Source organism: Mesoplodon densirostris, chromosome 9, assembly GCF_025265405.1.
Source record: "Mesoplodon densirostris isolate mMesDen1 chromosome 9, mMesDen1 primary haplotype, whole genome shotgun sequence".
Lineage (NCBI taxonomy): Eukaryota > Metazoa > Chordata > Mammalia > Artiodactyla > Ziphiidae > Mesoplodon > Mesoplodon densirostris.
The window spans coordinates 108,818,207-108,837,937 of NC_082669.1; the positions used below are offsets into that span (position 1 = coordinate 108,818,207).

The window sequence follows — 19,731 nt, forward strand, 5'->3', positions numbered from 1 at the left end:
TGATTATAATCATTATTTTCTACATTTTATAGCAGTTTTACATTTAAATGTAATGAGTGAATTCTAAAATGCAGGACATGAAAATATCTCTGTGGAGTTGAAAGTAAATAAAAGCAAACCCCCAAACCCTAAGCATTTGGCTTCCCTCCAAGTGACCTTCTACCCTTAAATGTATAGATCCTTTTCAGAAATTGTCAATTTTTAAACTTTGTCTTTCCCTTAAAAATAATAAAATGTCTTTATTTCTGCTGAGCTGATAATACTGGTACATCCTGGCAGTGTTCTAGGACTTCTACTATTTTTTGGAAGAGGCCTCACCATAAAGAATAGCGAGAGACACAGGAAAACGTGCGTTCTTAAGGGACTAGTTACAAGCAGCAGTACCTGAGTAACCGCCTGTGGAAGGAGAGTCTGACCATCACCAGTCTGTGTTCCAGTCACCGACTGGCCCATAAAGGGGAACCTGTGAAAAGGAAGTACTAAGCATCAAAGGATAAGCATTTGGAACTAACATTATTTTTAAGTGCTTAACAATTTTCTCTTCCAGGGAAGAAAGAGTAATGGCGGTGTCTTCCTCATCAAGAACATTTACTAAAGCCCTGGTTTTTGTGTCCCAACCTCACTACACAATTCTGTGAAGTGTGGATTCTTACTACCCTCATTTTACTTTCGATGAAAAGGAAGATTCAGAGAGATTAAGTAACTTTCCCTACAGTGATGAGTGGGGCAGCGATGTCAATGAGGCTGTTCCAGAGGGTCCATGCTGTTAAATGTCTCATTATACCTTAAAATTAACTCAAGCCTTTTAGATGAAAAATATAATGAAGACAATTTTCTTAGAATTTATGTACTAAAACTATATGTTCCAATGTTTATTTAAAAATAGTTGGGGGCTCCCCTAGTGGTGCAGTGGTTGAGAGTCCGCCTGCCGATGCAGGGGACACGGGTTCGTGCCCCGGCCCGGGAAGATCCCACATTCAGCAGAGCGGCTGGGCCCATGAGCCATGGCCGCTGAGCCTGCGCGTCTGGAGCCTGTGCTCCACAACGGGAGAGGCCTGCGTACAGCAGAAAAAAAAAAAAAAAAAAAAAAAGTTGGTAGCTTACAAAAACTTTTGCATCCTAAAACAAAAGATGTATCTCAATTAAGAAGTTTCATACATTTTTTTAAACATCTTTATTGGAGTATAATTGCTTTACAATGGTGTATTAGCTTCTGCTTTATAACAAAGTGAATCAGTTATACATATACATATGTTCCCATATCTCTTCCCTCTTGCATCTCCCTCCCTCCCACCTTCCCTATCCCACCCCTCTAGGTGGTCACAAAGCACCGAGCTGATCTCCCTGTGCTATGAGGCTGCTTCACACTAGCTATCTATTTTATGTTTGGTAGTGTATGTATGTCCATGCCACTCTCTCACTTTGTCACAGCTTACCCCTTCCCCCTCCCCATATCCTCAAGTCCATTCTCTAGTAGGTCTGTGTCTTTATTCCCGTCTTACCCCTAGGGTCTCTATGACCTTTTATTTTTTTTTCTTAGATTCCATATGTATGTGTTAGCATATGGTATTTGTTTTTCTCTTTCTGACTTACTTCACTCTGTATGACAGACTCTAGGTCCATCCACCTCACTACAAATAACTCAATTTCGTTTCTTTTTATGGCTGAGTAATATTCCATTGTATATATGTGCCACATCTTCTTTATCCATTCATCTGTTGATGGACACTTAGGTTGCTTCCATGTCCTGGCTACTGTAAATAGAGCTGAAATGAACATTTTGGTACATGACTCTTTTTGAATTATGGTTTTCTCAGGGTATATGCCCAGGAGTGGGATTGCTGGGTCGTATGGTAGTTCTATTTTTAGTTTTTTAAGGAACCTCCATACTGTTCTCCATAGCGGCTGTATCAATTTACGTTCCCACCAACAGTGCAAGAGTGTTCCCTTTTCTTCACACCCTCTCCAGCACTTATTGTTTCTAGATTTTTTGATGATGGCCATTCTGACTTCATACATTTTTTAAAATGGATGGCTAGTGGGAAGCTGCTGCATAGCACACGGAGATCAGCTTGGTGATTTGTGACCACTTAGAGGGGTGGGATAGGGAGGGTGGGAGGGAGGCTCAAGAGGAGGGGATATGGGGATGTATGTATGCACATGGCTGATTCACTTTGTTGTACAGCAGAAACTAATACAACATTGTAAAGCATTTATACTCCAATAAAGATGTGAAATAAATAAATAAATAAATAAGAAAAAAGTTTCATACATTTTTATATCTAAATGTTGAATTACCAAATGCGTCAACATAACAAGATTATATTTTGCAAATTATTTTTCAAACACTGTACCTTAATATCTGAGTACTATCAGAATTTGGAAAATATGCTTTTTAATTTTTTTACTCAGCTTTTTGATTCATCTGTTACCCCCTGGCTCCACTACAGCCCTGGTGTGGAATAATCTCATAATCCCAAAAGCACTCACTGTCTATCACCCTCAGTCAACTTATGACATTCACTTGAAGGAAGGACCATCACCTCTCCTTCTTCAAAGTGCTCAGCAGAAGGGCTAACAACACACCTGACGACTAACAGATCAGTGTACCTGAGTGATACAGACACGATGCTGAAGGAGCAGGGGTTCTGATTCTCAGGTCCATATTTTAAAGTACGTACAGAATTAAATTTAGCATTTCCTTCTATTTTGACTATGCTCAGCAAACTACAATATTATCAGCAGTACTGTGACTTTGCACCAACAGAACTCGCATAATTTTCATAGCAGAAGTTGTTGCACATACCTCATAGGTCACTTAAGTTCATCACTATTTTGAAATTATGGTAGTTATTAGACTTACTGCCAAATTTATTAATGCATTAGAGAGGCACCATATGCTGTAACTTTTATATTTAAGTTAACTATATTTCAAATATAATTGATTTCCTCTGTAAAACCAATGTTTTTGGTTTTGCATTAAAATATTCTGAGGAGTTCAGGCTTCACTGGGATGTCAAAAAAGTTCATGACATAAAAAAGTTAAGAAGCCCTGTGACACAGAAATAGTGTTAATAGACATTGTGCAATAATGAAAACCGGGACTTCCCTGGTGGCGCAGTGGTTGAGAATCCACCTGCCAGTGCAGGGGACACAGGTTCAAGCCCTGGTCCAGGAAGATCTCACATGCCACGGAGCAACTAAGCCTGTGTGCCACAACTACTGAGTCTGCGCTCTAGAGCCCACAAGCCACAACTACGAGTCCGCGTGCCTAGAGCCCGTGCTCCGCAACAAGAGAAGCCACTGCAATGAGAAGCCTGAGCACCGCAACGAAGAGTAGCCCCCGCTCGCCCCAACTAGAGAAAGCCCGTGCGCAGCAACAAAGACCTGACGCAGACATAAGTAAATAAAATAATTTAAAAAACAAAAACAAACAAAAATAATGCTTCTTAACCATTTCCAAAGTATCTCAACAAAGCACCTTTAAGGATTCCCAATTTATTTGAAAGATCATGTTTATCATAAATTCATGTACATTTCATATTCAATTACATAATCATCCACATTCAACAAGGTAATTAAGCTAAATTGAGGCTCTATGCCTACTCTATTGAAAGAGGTTCTCAAACAGCAATATGCATAAGAATTGCCCATGGCGCTCACTAAAACACATACAAGCACCATCTCCAGATATTCTGATTCAGTAGGTTTGTGGTTGAGTAAATGAACCTGAATTTTTTTAAAAAAACTACCACATAATTCTGACGATGGTCCATGAGCAAAACTTAAGAAACACTACCTGTGGTTATTTAATACCCCTTAGGGGGTGTAAATACCTAATTTCAAAAATTCAGATACTCAAGTAACTCATAATCTTCTCTAACGTATAATTTTCCATTTTTTCTGCTAATAGTGAAAAGGCTTATAAAGTTTCCAAATGCTAACTTTCAAATGTCCTCTGATGGAATAAAAAATAGTCACAGGCTGAAATAAACTATCTTTTGTTCTCAGCACAGAACAGTTTAATTTCTATCTTCCTGCTTATCCTCTCATCCTCACCTATTCAGGATGAAGGAACTCTGTCCCATGCAGCTTTTGGTTAGCATTAACTATTCTAAAGGTATTTAAACAGGCATACACTTAAATACTTTGGATTTCCTGCTTAATCAAGTCAATCTTTCAAACCATTCTATGATGTTTTATTATGTTTACCCTGAAACGAATGGAAATTTAACCTTTACATTTGTACAGCATTTTGCATTTGATTGTATTCAGCTGACATCACAACCAATTGAAGTATTTATTGTTCATTCCTAGAATACAAGTTTTGAGTTACTATACGCTCCTTCTAGTAACCAGTAATAATTTCATGCACTTCCTGATGCACAGTAAGAATGAGAAACATCTTCACCTACCTGTTCATAACCATTGGTGGCATGCCCATATTGTTTTGTGCCATCACTTTATTTATGCCTTTAAGGGCCACCATTTTGGCTTTCATTATAGGATCTGTAATTGCATCAAAATCTAAAGAAGAAATATATTTTAAAGTTACTGATTTCATAGCATTTGGTTCAAGCGACACTAAAAGGTAACATAACTATCACAAACATTATGTAACTTACAGACTCTTATTCCTTATTATTTAGTAATCACTATTATAGGTCCTATACCAGGTAAGGAAGGAATTATGAGATGCCAAGAACCTCATCCTGAATTTAATCCCATCTAAGTGATCCACACTTTTAATACGTTAGTACTGCAAGAATCAAAACAAGGTGCTTGTCGAATGTAAGAGAGATTACACCAGTAATCTAAAGCAATGCAATTCCTTTCATCCAAACGTTCACAATTCTAAGCAGAATTGCTTCTTTAGTAATGTTCCACCATGAATGAGAATTTGCAGTTATTACCAATAGTAAGGAATTCCACTAAATTGGTTATTACTCTTTAGGAGAAAAATGTATCAATCTCTTACAAGAAACACAGGCAACTGACAAAAAACCTCTTTGCATATAAATAAAAAAGAAATGGACCAATACGATGGAAGTGGTAACGTACGAAGGACAGGTCAGTTTTACTGTTTAGAAGAAAGCATTCCTTGGACGTGTATCCTTTGATTGCTAATTCTTTCTCTTAGAGGCACTCAGGTATTTTTACTGCATTGCTGTTCTATTGGGGGGGGGGCGTTCCCCAAATTAGTAAGCTATTGGAAGTAAGTTAAAGAGCTTCATATAACCAAAAAAAATGCCAAGCATTCATTGTGCATAAAAGGACAGTAAGAAGTTTACTCCCAGCAGGGTTCCTTTAAATTCACCTTTCAGTGACTCTGAAAATACATGGTAATAATGGTGAGAAGTCAGGAACTAAAAAAGATTTATTTCTATTAAACAATCCCATAAAAGACAGACTTGAGAAAGTCTGAAACTCAGAGTTTTGAATCTCTTGATGTACCTGGGAGGAATCTAAAACTCTGAATCATGTTCATTTCAAAGCTGAAGGAGGACCAGAAATACAGCCCTCAGTGCTCTAGTCCACACGTAATTTAATACACAAATCTTGTAAGCATACTGCACCCCACCCCACGCCCACAGTAATTATTTCTGAAACTCCGAGGAACGCCTACCGATGTTGGGGAAGAACGGCTCAGACCGCTGGCGGATCATGGCTTGCATCTGTCTCTGCTGTTGCTGTTCTTGTCTCTCTTGATCCAGAAGGTCCTGCAGAAGTAGAGGCTGCTCCTCCAGAAGGAGGGGCCTCTCTCTGTTCTGCTGGGCGGCCGTCTGAGGGACCATCAGCTGCTGGGGCCCAGACATGCCGCTGGCAGCAGACTGACTCGTCAGAGGTACAGTCTGATTCACAGGCTTCCCTGTCCCAAAACTGCGATGCACTGCTGGCTGACCCTGAATGAACCCTGGACTCCCCTGCACGCCCCGAGGGAAAGCGTGGTTTACCCTAGGGACTGCTGTCACAGTAGAACTCAAGGTATTATCCAGAGCATGACCAGGTGGTGTCATCAGAGGGGGAGGCAAACTTGACACGTGACTGGACGGTGAGGCCGGCAAAGTTGGTGGTGGAGACCCCAATGGCCGAACGTCTGAATTATCAGATTTTTCATTAGCAAGTAAACTTGAGAGAACTGGAGTTGATCCAGGTATGCTGCAAGAGTTTATCACATCTTCAGCAGGCAGCTGAGTGGACCCACGAACACTTGTGTTGGAGCCAGCCATTTCTCGATTAGTTCTTTTCTCAAGTAGATCTGCATCACAGGACTGCAAGGAAGCTTGTTCCCCCTCTTTCGCGTCTGTATGAGCAGGGGCCTGAGGGCAGGGAGCGTCAGCAGTATCTTTACCCTCATCACTTTTCTCATTTTCACATTTGGTTTCCCCTTTAGAATCTGGAGACAGTACTTCTGTTTTAATCTCACTGCTGACAGTGGATTTTTTCCAAGGAGAATGTTTATCAGAAGGAACCATACTTTTGTCATCTTGCTCCTTTTTTGGGGGTTCAACAGATACACACTGATTATCTAACTTATCATCAATTGGAACATTAAGGTCTAGTTCCTCGTTAAACATGCTTTTCTTATCTCCCAGGTCAAGTTCTGGATCTGTATATGCAATGATATCAAATTCTCCTGACCTTAAGAGGTCATCCAGGTTGGGATCATTAGCTTCCAAATTACCTAAAGTATCCAATTCATCTCCCTTGCCATCCTCTGTATCTAGATTTAAATTTTCCAGATCTTCATCATCTAAGTCTTTGACTTCAACCCCCTCGAGGTCTTTAACATCTAGTTCTTTGACAGATGGGTCATCAGAATCAAGCTTTTCTTCGAGACCACCAGAAGACTGGGTGGTTATCTGTAAACTATCAGATGTTGTTTCAGCTGGTGTCGACGTTGACAAAGGGGCCTCTGAAAACTCACCACCTAAGGGGTGGCTCAGAGACCTCATGACCATAGAAGATGAATGGACAGGGTGGCTTTGCTCTTGCTGAGATGGCGGCACTTGTTCCAAACTTGGATGCACAGGCAGCTGATGAGGGAGCCCTTGGGAAGGTCGTCTCATGGGGTCTGTGTGCCTCGGGCCTGGAAAGTCTGGCCGGGGAATGAAGTTTCCATGTCTTGGATGAGAAGGTGCCTCTATGACGTTGCCAGGAGAAGCAGGGAAGGGCACCCGAGGCCTTCCCTCCGGGGTCCTGTGCCTCAATTCAATAAACGCTTGGCCCAGTATGTTATGCTGCTGAACTGACAGGCTCTGGGGCGAAAAATGTGGAGGAAGTCCACCCGGATTATTCGTTTGTGAGTTATTTAAAGGCCTGGGTATATCTACCGACATAGATCTTCTCAGCTGTGGAGGAACTCCAGATCCTTGTATTTGTTGAGGAGGTACAAGGAAGCGTTCCTGACTTGACAAGGTACCATGACTACCTCCTGGAAATCCAAATCTAAAAGAAGACATTAAAAAAGCATATAGTCAATATAAAGTATTATGCTTAACTGAGTTAGGTTGATAAAAAGGAAAAGTTTTAGATTAAACGCAGATACAAAATTAATGTTGCCAAATACAATGACTTAGCAAAAACAATCACCATTAGCAACTACTTATAAAGTATTTATATGCAAGCAAATTTTTGCCGAGTACCCTATAATAAATACTATATCCGAGCTCTAAAGGTATATGATCTAACAGATAACATAGACAAAGACAAAGCAAAGCCGTCAAGGAGATGGAATCAGTTGCTTAGAAATCAGCACATACTATTGGAGTTGCAAAGGAGTCCATTTCTTTTTTCTATATTTAGGGAGGCTATGATACGAAGGAAGCTGATTTGGGGGGATGCTTGAATGAAGGTAGGAGGTCTAATGAATTGTACTAGAGAGACTTTATAGGCCTCTGCACATGAGAAAACAAAGGCATGATGACTGGACAGGTTAACCTATTATTTGTTTGAAAGGAATGAGGACTGGGGGTAGTAAGACAAAGAATGATAGGCATTATCTGCAAAGATTCAGTAAATGAATAAATTATAGAAATACTTTTATTTATATTGTACCTCATTCTAGAAAAAACTAAAGGCAATTTACAAATAAATATAAAACAGAGCAGCAGGCAAAAGTAAGGAGAAAGAAAAAAGGAAAACAAGGGTAAGACTTTAACATGGAGGTAGGTATTAGACTAAAAACTATATCTGATAAAACGAAAAGCATATGTTAAAGAAGTGTTATTATAATAATATCTTATTATAACTCAGGCCTACATTTGGCTTTGATTGTTCTACTAGCCACTTCAAAGATGGAAACCACTCATCACAAAAAATTCCTACAGGAAAACATCCTTTCAATTTGGAAATTCCCACAAATATTTACCATGTAATTTAAAATTAAAAATCTAGGGAGAGAATAATTCTCACTCATCACATCACAGGAGGCTTTGAAGGAATATGGCAGTTACATTTTAAAGGTTTGACTGGTAGGATAAACGACATCGCTGTGGCTGTGACGTAAGGCTAGGACAGTCAATATTTAATAACAAAGGGAGTGCTTTTACCTCTCTCGAGTACTGAGGGCCTTAAAGAAAAACCCACGACCTCCCATTAGTGAAAAATAATGTTGATCATATCTCAAAGGGATCAAAAAGTAAAAAACAGCATAAACTTCTTGATTAAGAGTAATTTCAAAGTATATACATACATATATATATATATATATATATATATGTACATTAAAAAGACACCGAATCCCTTTGCTGTACACCTGAAACTAACACAACATTGTAAATTAACTATACTACAATTAAAAAATGGTCCCAAACAAAATAATTTCAGTTGTGCATATTCCCTTCTATTAGTAATTTAAATCTGTCACGAAACTAAAAGCGTTACCTAAATCCATGAGGTCTCATCCCCATACCAGTAACATCAGGAGTATAGGGGCCACGTGGATCTTTTGGGAAAACAGCATATCTAGGTCCTAGAGGAGGGCCAATGGAAGACCTGATGCTCCCAGGATAGGGGGGTGGAGGCCTAGTAAAAGCCTGGCTGACACTCTCCGGCTGCCAGTGCTGCAGGGGCCCCGGATGAGGCACTGCTCCTGGGTCCTGTGACCCTTTCTCCTGTCGACCTGCCAGCTTCTTCTGCTGTTGCTGCTGGAGGATGATTTCGCGTAACTTCTGTCGCTGAATGGAAAGAAACAAAAAAGGACCGGGACTTTTTAAAAAGTAGTGACTTTTTAAGTCTCAACGCTTCGGATACTTGACTATGGTAATGTTTAAAATACCGTAATATTTCAAAGTATGATAAAACACTAGTTACACTTAAATATTCAATCGGTTATAAAAAATAAAGTGATGATCTGGGTCCTTTTCCTTGCCATACAACTATCACAAAACTGAACCCTTCGTATTTAAGAATTCCCCTACCAACTCATGAAAATTGAAATTAGATAAAAGAATAAGTCCAATTCATCAGTGTTGATTTTACCAATGTCATTTTTCTTCCTCGCAGTATGACAAATTCTACAGAAAAGATTGACTTTAACAGCTGTGTATAAATTACTCAATTTGATAAAATGAATAGCTTTCTCAAATAATACATTTAAAACATCTGAGAACATTCAACCTGTTTACCTGTCTCAACTTCTCTGTATCTGCTTGAGACATGTTTACAGTGCTCTGTGTATCGGTGACTCCTGAGGTCGGTACAGGTCCGGGAAGCTGGGACACACCAGAGAACTGCTGGCCTTGAGAACTCATGGGTGAGTTGGAAGGTGCACTGAAGCTCCCCTCTGATCTAGGCCGTGGCTGATCAGCGACATCGTGGGCAACCTGACTTGTTCCGAAAGTGTCAGACTGAGACCTTGGGGTCACAGGAGTCTGATCGTAGGGGTCACGAGGGGCAGATGGGGAGACACGGCTAAAAGCGTCTGAAAGACCAGGTCCAGGTGGCCTGGGTGTCTGGGAACACGCATCAGGTGGCCTCACCAAAGGGCCAGGTAAGGCTGCTGCTCGATTTTGTGCTGCCTGCAGGAAAGGATCCTGATTTGGCATGAGGACGGGTCTTGTCATTGAGGACCTAGTAAAACCCTCTGAAATCCTTGGCCTCGGTATTGCTGGTGGTTGGGAGTAAGGAACAGAAATTCCAGGTCTCGGTGTTCCAGGAGGGTGAGCACGTGGATCAGAACGTCTCTGATTAGCCACAGACGTAACAAACAAGTCTGCCTGTGCAGACGGCCTCGGGGTTGGTGGCTGCTGACTATACGGATCGATGGTGGTGGGCCGGGGAGTTCCAGGAGGTTGAGAATAGGGGTCTGGATTGGAGCGAGATGTTCCTGGGGGCTGGGAATAGGAATCTACAACAGGACGTGGAGTTCCTGGAGGTTGGGAATATGGGTCCTGAGATGTTGGCCTTGATATGGTTCCAGGCTGGGAAAAAGCCCTTGAAGGATGAGCAAACGATTCATTCATTGCTGGATGTGGGGTGATGGGAGGCTGGCTATATGGATCACTTGACTGGTTATGAGAGAAGTTATCTACAGGTCGTGGTGTCAAAGCAGGCCTTTCATAAGGGTCGACAGGCAATCGCCTTGGTGCCTGTGACACTGATCCATAAGGGTCCTGGGAGGATGGGGGTGGCTGCATTGGAGCTTTAAAAGGTCCGGGACCACTATCGAGAGGTGCAGGTGTCAACAAGGGTCGAGCATATGGATCCGGTATCCGTTGTCTTTGAAACGCATCTGCCCTAGGAGATGGTTTAGTAAAGTGGTCATTGGTTCCAGATGCTAGAGGACCTTTTGCAGTTTGTTCAGAAACTACAGGAGACCGGGGTAGGCCTAAGGGTTTGGGAAATGGATCTGTCATCACAGGCCTAGGTGTGTCTGGAGGCTTTGCATAGGGGTCACTACTTGCTGTGGAGGAAGAACATAAATCTCTGACTGGGGATGGCCTGTTTGCTGTCGTCTCGCTCATTTGAGTGGGCCTAGATACGGATGATAAAGGTGCACAGTTTTCCACCAGTGCAGAATTTCTTCTGGAAAAACCATGGCCCCCAGGAGGTGGTCTTGGGGTACCAACCATTTTCGCATAAGGATCCACTGGAGATGGCGGCCGGGAGTTAGAAGATCCAGGGGAAAACATCTGTGGGGAAGGTGGCTGAGAAGCCTGAGCCTGCGACAGACTCTCCGGGACGGAGATCCGGGACAGCGCTGGAGGAGGGGGTGGAGCTTGCGGTTTTACAAACACGTCATCTGATGGCGTGGAAGTGGGGGTGCCGGGCAGCTGCTTTGCAAACAGGTCTTTATGGAAGGGCTGTGCAGGAGACGCACTTCCATTGCCAGGCTGCGGGGCCAGGGGGCTCTGGATCCCGCTGCTCGGCGTGTCTGGGCCAGGTTGCCCCAGGAGAGGCTGGGAGCTCAGCTGTTGTTGCTGCTGCTGCTGCTGCTGCTGCTGCTGCTGCTGTTCGTTCTTCACCTGCTCCAGCTTCTGGGTGGCTTCAATCTTAGCCTGCTGCTTACTTTTCTGACGCATTTGCTGTTGGAATAGGAAAGAAAAAACAATCACACAGCTAAGGAAGAATATAGCTGTCACGGGGCAGGGGGGAACAGCAACAGAAAATTTATTCGTTTGATGTCGTCAGTTTCCAGATTGCTCCCCTATTATAAATTCCTCAAGAGGAGAGACTATTATTCATCATAGTATACCGAATGTCTATGGCAGCATATTGTTTATAATATTTACTAAAACTTCCCAAAATCAACTTAAATATATTTTACTGAGAAAGGAAAGTCTATTTTAAATCAAATTTTTATATTCTAGTAAGAACTATAGCTGAAACTATATCATAAATATCTCTTTTCCCAAAAAGCAAAAAGTCAATTTTAAAAAGCAAATTCTTTTTTTAATTAATTAATTAATTTATTTATCTTTTTATTTTTGGCCGCGTTGGGTCTTCGTTGCTGGGTGGGCTTTCTCTAGTTGCGGCGAGCGGGGGCTATTCTTCATTGCGGTGTGTGGGCTTCTCATTGCGGTGGCTTCTCTTGTTGTGGAGCACGGGCTCTAGGCAGGCGGGCTCAGTAGTTGTGGCTCGCGGGCTCTAGAGCGCAGTCTCAGCAGTTGTGGCGCATGGGCTTAGTTGCTCCATGGTATGTGGAATCTTCCTAGGCCAGGGCTCGAACCCATGTCCCGTGCATTGGCAGGCGGATTCTTAACGACTGCACCACTAGGGAAGTCCTAAAAAGCCAATTCTTAAAGAAACAGAAACACACACCTGTCTGAATTTCCATTCCTGTTCATGTTCCGATTCTCTTTGCTTTAGTGGATCTTTAAAAAGGTCTGAATCAATACGAGAGCTGGGATCGATGCTATCTTGCTGTTGCTGCCTTTTCATGGAATCATTTGACATCTGTACTTTATTAATGCGTAAAGCAGCTCTGTTATCTCTGGCTTTTTGCTTTGAAAAAAGGAGAAGAAAATTATCTCCCAGTATTTGTTAAAATTAAATATAACTATGACAAAGTTTATCATACAAAAGCAAGAAAAAGTTGGGTTAAATAGTTGAAAACAGTTGAAATATTAATCTTGAGATTAATACTTACAGCCTCTTGTGTGAAAAGATCTGGACACTACCCCACTTTTCCCTTTTATAAGGCATGTTTCAACTGAAGACATATTTCCATCTCTCTATTTGAACCAGGCTAGAGAACCCAGGTGTAATCTAATATTTTCAATCCTAATTTTTGTAACAGACTCTTCAAAAATGGAACGATTAATATCTCTCTCAATTTAGAGAAAAGGAAAATACCAAATCAATCCTCCACATCTAAAATCTGGAATCTGAAGCTTAATGTTAAAAAAAGAAAAATCATTGAGAAATATTAAAAATATCCTGCCATTACCTCTGCCAGTCAAGGTAAAACAAAGCAAAGCATCATCAACATATCCCCCCACCAAAATTTTCTGCTTTATCCAAGCAGTCATTATCACTGACAATATGTCTGCTGAAGATCAAAGTAGAAAATAAATGCATATATTTTTCAAAACGATCATGCAGATATAATATGCTTTCAAATGAAAGCAAGGATTTGGATCCAGTTGACAATCTTAATTTGGCTCTTTGGGAGAAAATAAGTCACCATCTAAACTGTGAATCTTATAAAATACCCTAATAGTTCCTGGCCAAGTCCATGTTTCAAAAGCTCCTTAAAGGTGTCCAGGTATACCTCTTCCAAGATTCTCTACTAAACCTAATACAAAAAGAGCTTATTGTGGAAGAAACTGAGGCACATTAATGTGGCTGCAAAATGTAGTACTCTTTTCGAAGAGATAAAACAATTTAAAAGTGAAATGAATTAAACATGCTCCTAGGATAAGTGATTTCAATCTTCAACATACTGGTTCTATTAACCAGCTTATGAAACTGTCACCCTCTATATTAAGACATCATGAGTTAGGAAAACACTATAAAACAAAGCTGTTTATTAGTTGTACAAGTATTTAACATATGTTTTTTGGAATGGGAAATCTTTTTATTAACCTAAGACAATAATAACAAGATTCCCATATTGTGTCTGAAGGCATGATACGTATGAGTTTTTTTAAATACCACGTATGGTGCTCTTTCCTGCGAGCTTGCTTTTCTCCACAGCTTGGCAATTTGCTTCACTCTAGTAGTCCAGTCTGCAACAAAAGAACACAGTAGACACATTCACGGAGCCACGGTAATGATGCGTCTCAATCAAAAGGTTGATAAACTGCTAACAATTAAACTTATTCTGCCCCTAGTTTCATACATGAACAGTCCTGTTTTTAGTTCTTTGTGTAAAGTTCCCGGCACACGGCAGACCAAACGGACTTCTGAATGGAGTGCTGCCGCATTAACAATCTCACCTGTGGAGTTGGGACGGTTTTAAATCAAAGTTCTAAGCAGCCAAGGTAACGTTAAGCCAAACATAGTAAATTCCCTCAACCACGTAAGATGCTACCAGGACCAAAGCTAAAGGTTTTGGAAAACATCTGTACTCAAGAGAAGTCTATCAAGTTGACCAAAAGGAAGTAATCATTATTAAAAATAAGCATCTCATCAGCACTTGTGCACAACAAAGACAGGGAAAAGCAATGATTTCAAGCCACTTCTATGAAACTCAGTGTCAGGACGGTACACAAAATGAAATCTGGGTGAGATCCACAGTTAGCAGTAAATGTAGAAATGCTTTTGTCCATATTTATAAAAAGAAAGCTTCGAAACAGCCAGTGAAAATGGAAATCAGCTGCAGACCAACAGCCTTAACATGGTGTTTCATGAGGTTCTAGAATCACACAGTACATCTATTAAAGAAAATTACTTTAAAAAAAGGAAACCTACAGCTCCAATCTAAGGACAATTTTTACACGGACACTAAGTGACTTAAGAGTACTCTAAGTACTCTAATACTCATCTCTAAGCAGCAAATAAAAGTGTGGTTAAAAAAAAAAAAAAACTTGAAGAATGTGTATACTGCTTTAACAGACAGCCCTGCATTAAACCACTGATTTCTCTTGTTAGATAAGGTAGCATTTATTTCTACGCATAATAAATAAAGTACTACAAGGCGGCCAAACCAAAAAGGCCAAACCTAAAAAGACAGGGGTCATCCATACAAAATCCACTTTTAAATACTCTAGTAATTTAAAAGAGCCATATGACAGCTGGAAACTATTGCAAGACAAAGCTTAAGTGACCTTTTCAAATCCTAGTTTGTCTTGCAACATGAACTCAAGATACTAAATGAGCATTTGTTTACAAATATTCTGTAAGTGACATTAATCCAAATGTTTCATCCTCTTGCTAATGAGAATTTTCAAAAATGGTACCACTGTACCATCTGCTTTTTTCAAATGGGCTAGACAGTTGGGAAGAAGGGGAAATAATTCTGAGTTTCAATGTGAACAATACTTAGAATGGAGTCTGATTTAGCCTAATTTAATACTTCTGATTAAATGATAAGCCTTTTATTCTAGGAATTTTCTTGTACAATTACACATATAACACAACACTGACTTCCATGTATTAAAAAAGACTGCTAGGAGCTGGAATCACTTCATTAACTGAAATTAACTTCTGGGAAATATGCAAATCAGTACAGGGCTTAGGACTAAGAAAATGCAAGATGTTTCTAGATATCTAGGGAATCTTCACATTGTGCAGTCACACTAGATAAAAATTAATGGTGATACATGGGCTCTCTATTATAGTGAGACAAGAACAAAAAAAGCCTGTCACATGTGGGAAAGTTGGTCATGTGTAACGCAGTGATATAGCTGTGACTCACCCGGGAATTCTTCCTTTAGGTTGGGGAAATTAATATTTGTGTAGAGAACTGGGGCTACTGTCGCCATTTCACCCAGGGCCTCCTCTTTCTCCCACTTGAGTGTACTTCTCTGGGCATTTGACATTGTATCATTTTCTCCTTCCATAGTGGGAGCTGATGATGTCCAAGAGCCATTAGGGTCACTTGCCATTGGATTAAATGCTGGATTTTTATCCCTGGCAAATAATAAACAACTTTACTTCATAAACATAAAATAACTTTCTAAGTACTATGGTCAAGTACAATTTCATTAAACCTATTATTACAAAATAGCTAAAATGTTTGAGGATTTTTAGCAAAGATCACAATGAGTGCAACACACTAACACTGTGCACAATCACTCAGACCAATAACCATTCATATAACAGAAATGATTTACGTTTCCGTAGAAAGTGGAGGCTTTTAAATACCTGGCATCAGTGTAGGGGGACTGCGCTACAGCAGAGAAAGTTCCCAGTCCACTTCCAGGAGGCAAAGAATTATGTGCGAGATGAGGACTGGGCCCGATAAGGCCGTTCATGAGTGGCATCCGTGAAAAAACATCTTAAAAGAAGAAAGCAGTAATTAAAAAATAATTAAAAAGCAGCAGAAATATTTCTAAATAAAAATTCGTAATACTACTTAAAAGTAGGATTTTCCCCCCAATATTACACTGTAAAATATCGCTTAAAGAGTGACTTGGTTATAAAATTTTGAAATATGGACTCTGTAATTCTGTTTACTTCATTATGGTATAATGGAAGTAGCATGTGCTTTGGAGTCTGACAGCCCTGAGCTTGAATCTTAATTCTGCTACTTGTTACAAGCAGAATCAATCACTGTTTCTATAAAATGAAGGTATTCTATAATGTAACTGGCATACTGTATGTGCAGTTTTCAGCACAGCGCCTGCTATGCAGTAAGTATGCAGTACATATGAGCTCTAAAAAAAGAATCAATCTCAACAAATGCTAGTGAGTTGTATCAAACACTCTTCTTCACTCAGAATTTACAAACAGATGTCCCTTATATGAAAAAAACACCTATTACTCTTAAATTGGCACTTTCTCTAAAGTAGTTTGGAATGACAAGCAATATTTCATCTACCATTATAAATTGGACGACTACTGTTAAAAATAAATAATTTCTGTTTTTGACCTAATTTTCATTACTTGCAGTTTCAGCCCCCAAATGTATTTTAAGTCTCACGTCTTCTTTCTAAATAGACATTAGGCAAACCATAATAAGACCACCTTGTGTTTCTCCAAACTCTCCACAAGCATATAATTCCAACCCTTATTGCGATCACCTATTTTCCTAAACTATTTGGAAATAAGCCAACTGTCCTTAACCAAGCAGTTTTCCAGCAAAACAACAAAAAAACCCACCTTTTTTTGGTGTACCTTCAAAAACCCCTTCCATTTACAGTGGTAATCACTTCACGATGTATGTCAAATCACTATGCTGTACACCCTAAACTATGCAGTGCTGTATGTCAACTGTATCTCAATAAAACTGGAAGGTGGGGAGAAAACCCTTCCAATTTAAAGACATAATAAATACATGGCCTCTACTTACGTTATAACACTCAGAACAACACTAGAAGATCCATATCCGCATCACCAGTTAATTATACAAATGAAAATCAGCTACAAAGTTGGTTAACACTTGGCACACCTGGTACAGTGACAGAGAACTCCGAACCCGGTCACTTGCCAAGCTACTAGAAAAAATAACGAAGAGGAGTGTCTTGCCCACATAATGTTCTACACTACATAATGTCCTTTCAACCAAACCAGACCCTCCGTTACAACTCTCAAGTTCGTCTGAGGACACTGGGGCTGACTGCCCACAGCTTTTCAGGCTTTGTCTCAAGGACAGTGGTCCTGGAACCGTCTGACTTCCAGGTTAGGGCTTCTCCTGCAGCACGGCAGAGCTGGGCCCACTGGATCTGGACTCCACAACAAGTGTCTCAGGACACTTAAGTTCACTCCAAGGATGGGATTAAGAAGCAAGATTTCTGCATTTATTCCAAGTAGAATGCTGCTTCTATTTTTAACTTTAGAGAAAAGTAGGTTCCACTAAGGAATATGATATTTTATTGAAAAATGTCAGATGCCTTTCATGCAGTTAGGATAAAGAAAAGCTCCCTTCCTGGTAGTGAGAGCGTGATCTATCCTGGAGCTATCAGCACTGACTACTGTAACTGCAATACGACTATACTGAAACCTTACACAGTAACAATAGCTATTACTCATTAGCAGTTTAGTATATGCCTGGCGCTGTTCTAAAACCTTCACATGTGTTAATTAACCCTTTGGTCCTCACAACCACGCCATGAAATGGGTTATTACGCATAGCTCCATTTACGCAAAAAGACCCAGAGAAATTAAATAACTTAAGTACACATAAATAAATGCAAAGCATTTTCCCTTTGTTATTATTTTAATTAGGAGGTGGTCTTTTTCCCATTCTCTCAAGTCTACCATACCTGGTCATATTAGTATCTTTTTCAAGGCATGAACCATGGTAAGAACTGCAGAGTCACTTCACGTAACTTTCACCTAAAGTGATTTCAAGTTACTGTCTCAGTCTTCTTGAAATTTCCCTTCTCCGCTTCCTGACCTTCTGTAAAACTGTCAGCGCATCACACTCTGCCCTCCTCCTCATCGCTCCTACTAAGCTGTTCCACTGAAGATCACAACAATCCTATCATCCAGTGAAACAACACCTTTCATCCTACTTGACCCGACAACCTGCCTGATGATCGTCACTGCTAAGATCCTATACCTCTCACTCAGTGTCTCCATCTCTCAGTTTTTTCCACTTCCACCTAATGCTTAAAAAGGGGAAAGGAGTGTATAATTGCATACCTAATATAAATCAGTTGACTTAAGCATATAACTCATTATTTAATTAAAGAGTTCTTCAAGATTCTGTACTCTACTGGCAGTATATTCTCTTAAGAAACCTCACCCTTCCAACCACTAAACAGACAATTCCTAAATTTTCATCTATAGCCTTGAACAACTGCAACTGCCTGTAAGTCAGAACAATGTATATGTCCCATTTCTAACTAAAAATGGCCTAAAACTAAATTCATTACATCTCCACTATGCTCCCCCTACAACACACACACACACACACACACACACATGCACACACGCGCGCATGCACGCCTCTTTGTTCCATGTCTCCAGTTTCCAGCAAGACTGGTTATCCTCTAGGCAAGCCTGGCTTATATATAGTCTAGTTCAATTGATTTGCTTTTTCCTCACATCTTACATCCATTTGGTAGCACTATCCTACTTATTCTAACATCACTGTCTCTCAAATCTATTTCCTCCTTTCAATTAGCACTGCAGATATATTTAAATGGAGCCCAAATTCCAACTCAGTCCCAACTGCAATAAACTCATTAGTACAACTCTTCTTGTCTCAAATCAATTTCCAATACTGACATCAGAGCTACTCTGCCAAAATGTGTAACTCATCAGGTCGTTTCACTGGTGTGAGGTCTCCAGTGCCTCTCAGAAACCTGGAGAAGAAACGGCCAACTGCCAACGTCTAGATGTCTGGACACAATTCAGTCCCATGTGCACTTTTTGTTCTGCCTTCTTAAACACTGCCCACTTACCTCTCTTCCTTTGCCCTGGAAAATGTTAGAGTTGCCATTCTTGAATACCTGTGTGGTCTCCCTGCATGTGACCTGATCATGCTTTATCCTTAAATTATTATTCTTTCAAATACGAATGCTGAAATCTTAGCGACTCCTACGCAAAAAAAAATCAACCCCACCTTTCCAACGGTGGTGACCTCCCCACGAGAACATGCCTCTCGCAAAGGATCTCCTTCATCCCTTTCCAGAAGAGAAGAGGAAGCAAGAAGAAGCGCCTGGTGCAGAGCCCCAATTCCTATTTCATGGATGTGAAATGCCCAGGATGCTATAAAATCACCACCGTCTTTAGCCATGCACAAACAGTAGTTTTGTGTGTTGGCTGCTCTACTGTCCTCTGCCAGCCTACAGGAGGAAAAGCAAGGCTTACAGAAGGATGCTCCTCCAGACGGAAGCAGCACTAAAAGCTGCCGGAATCAAGATGAATGGGAAACCATCCCAATAAACATATTTCGGGTTAAAAAAAAAAAATCAACTGCCCCCAACCTTCAAAACCTTATTAAAAATGAGACTGCACAGTGAAACGATTTAAACAATGATCATAAAACCTTTTATAAAGGAATACATCTTTAAATGATTTGATTTCTGAAATACATACTTTTAGTTTCAGAAAACATGGAGATAGTTGTTTTTATATGTTGAGAAGAGAAATATTGAAGAGTTCTTAATCATTAAGACAACATATGGGGACAATTAAGGCAAGAAGCACTTATGATGAGTCTGTTTTATCCAA

The 19,731-nt window shown here is 40.3% G+C and overlaps 1 protein-coding gene and 1 pseudogene across 16 annotated transcripts in view; one reads left to right on the plus strand and one right to left on the minus strand.

Moving 5' to 3' along the window:
* The window catches only part of KMT2C (lysine methyltransferase 2C), a 294,763-nt gene that overhangs the window by 33,256 nt on the left and 241,776 nt on the right, over positions 1-19,731 (minus strand). For all 16 annotated transcript variants that reach the window (XR_009533406.1, XM_060108762.1, XM_060108749.1 and 13 more), the window contains 9 exons: positions 15,754-15,886; positions 15,305-15,519; positions 13,600-13,673; positions 12,265-12,447; positions 9,630-11,528; positions 8,887-9,179; positions 5,627-7,449; positions 4,416-4,527; positions 385-463 (listed from right to left, as the gene is read on the minus strand). Coding sequence is in view for 15 of the 16 variants with exons in the window: in XM_060108762.1 (XP_059964745.1) it covers positions 385-463; positions 4,416-4,527; positions 5,627-7,449; positions 8,887-9,179; positions 9,630-11,528; positions 12,265-12,447; positions 13,600-13,673; positions 15,305-15,519; positions 15,754-15,886 (4,811 nt within the window). In the remaining variant the exon portion in view is untranslated. The remainder of the gene's footprint in view (positions 1-384; positions 464-4,415; positions 4,528-5,626; positions 7,450-8,886; positions 9,180-9,629; positions 11,529-12,264; positions 12,448-13,599; positions 13,674-15,304; positions 15,520-15,753; positions 15,887-19,731) is intronic.
* Positions 19,153-19,402, plus strand: LOC132496056 (small ribosomal subunit protein eS27-like; annotated as a pseudogene).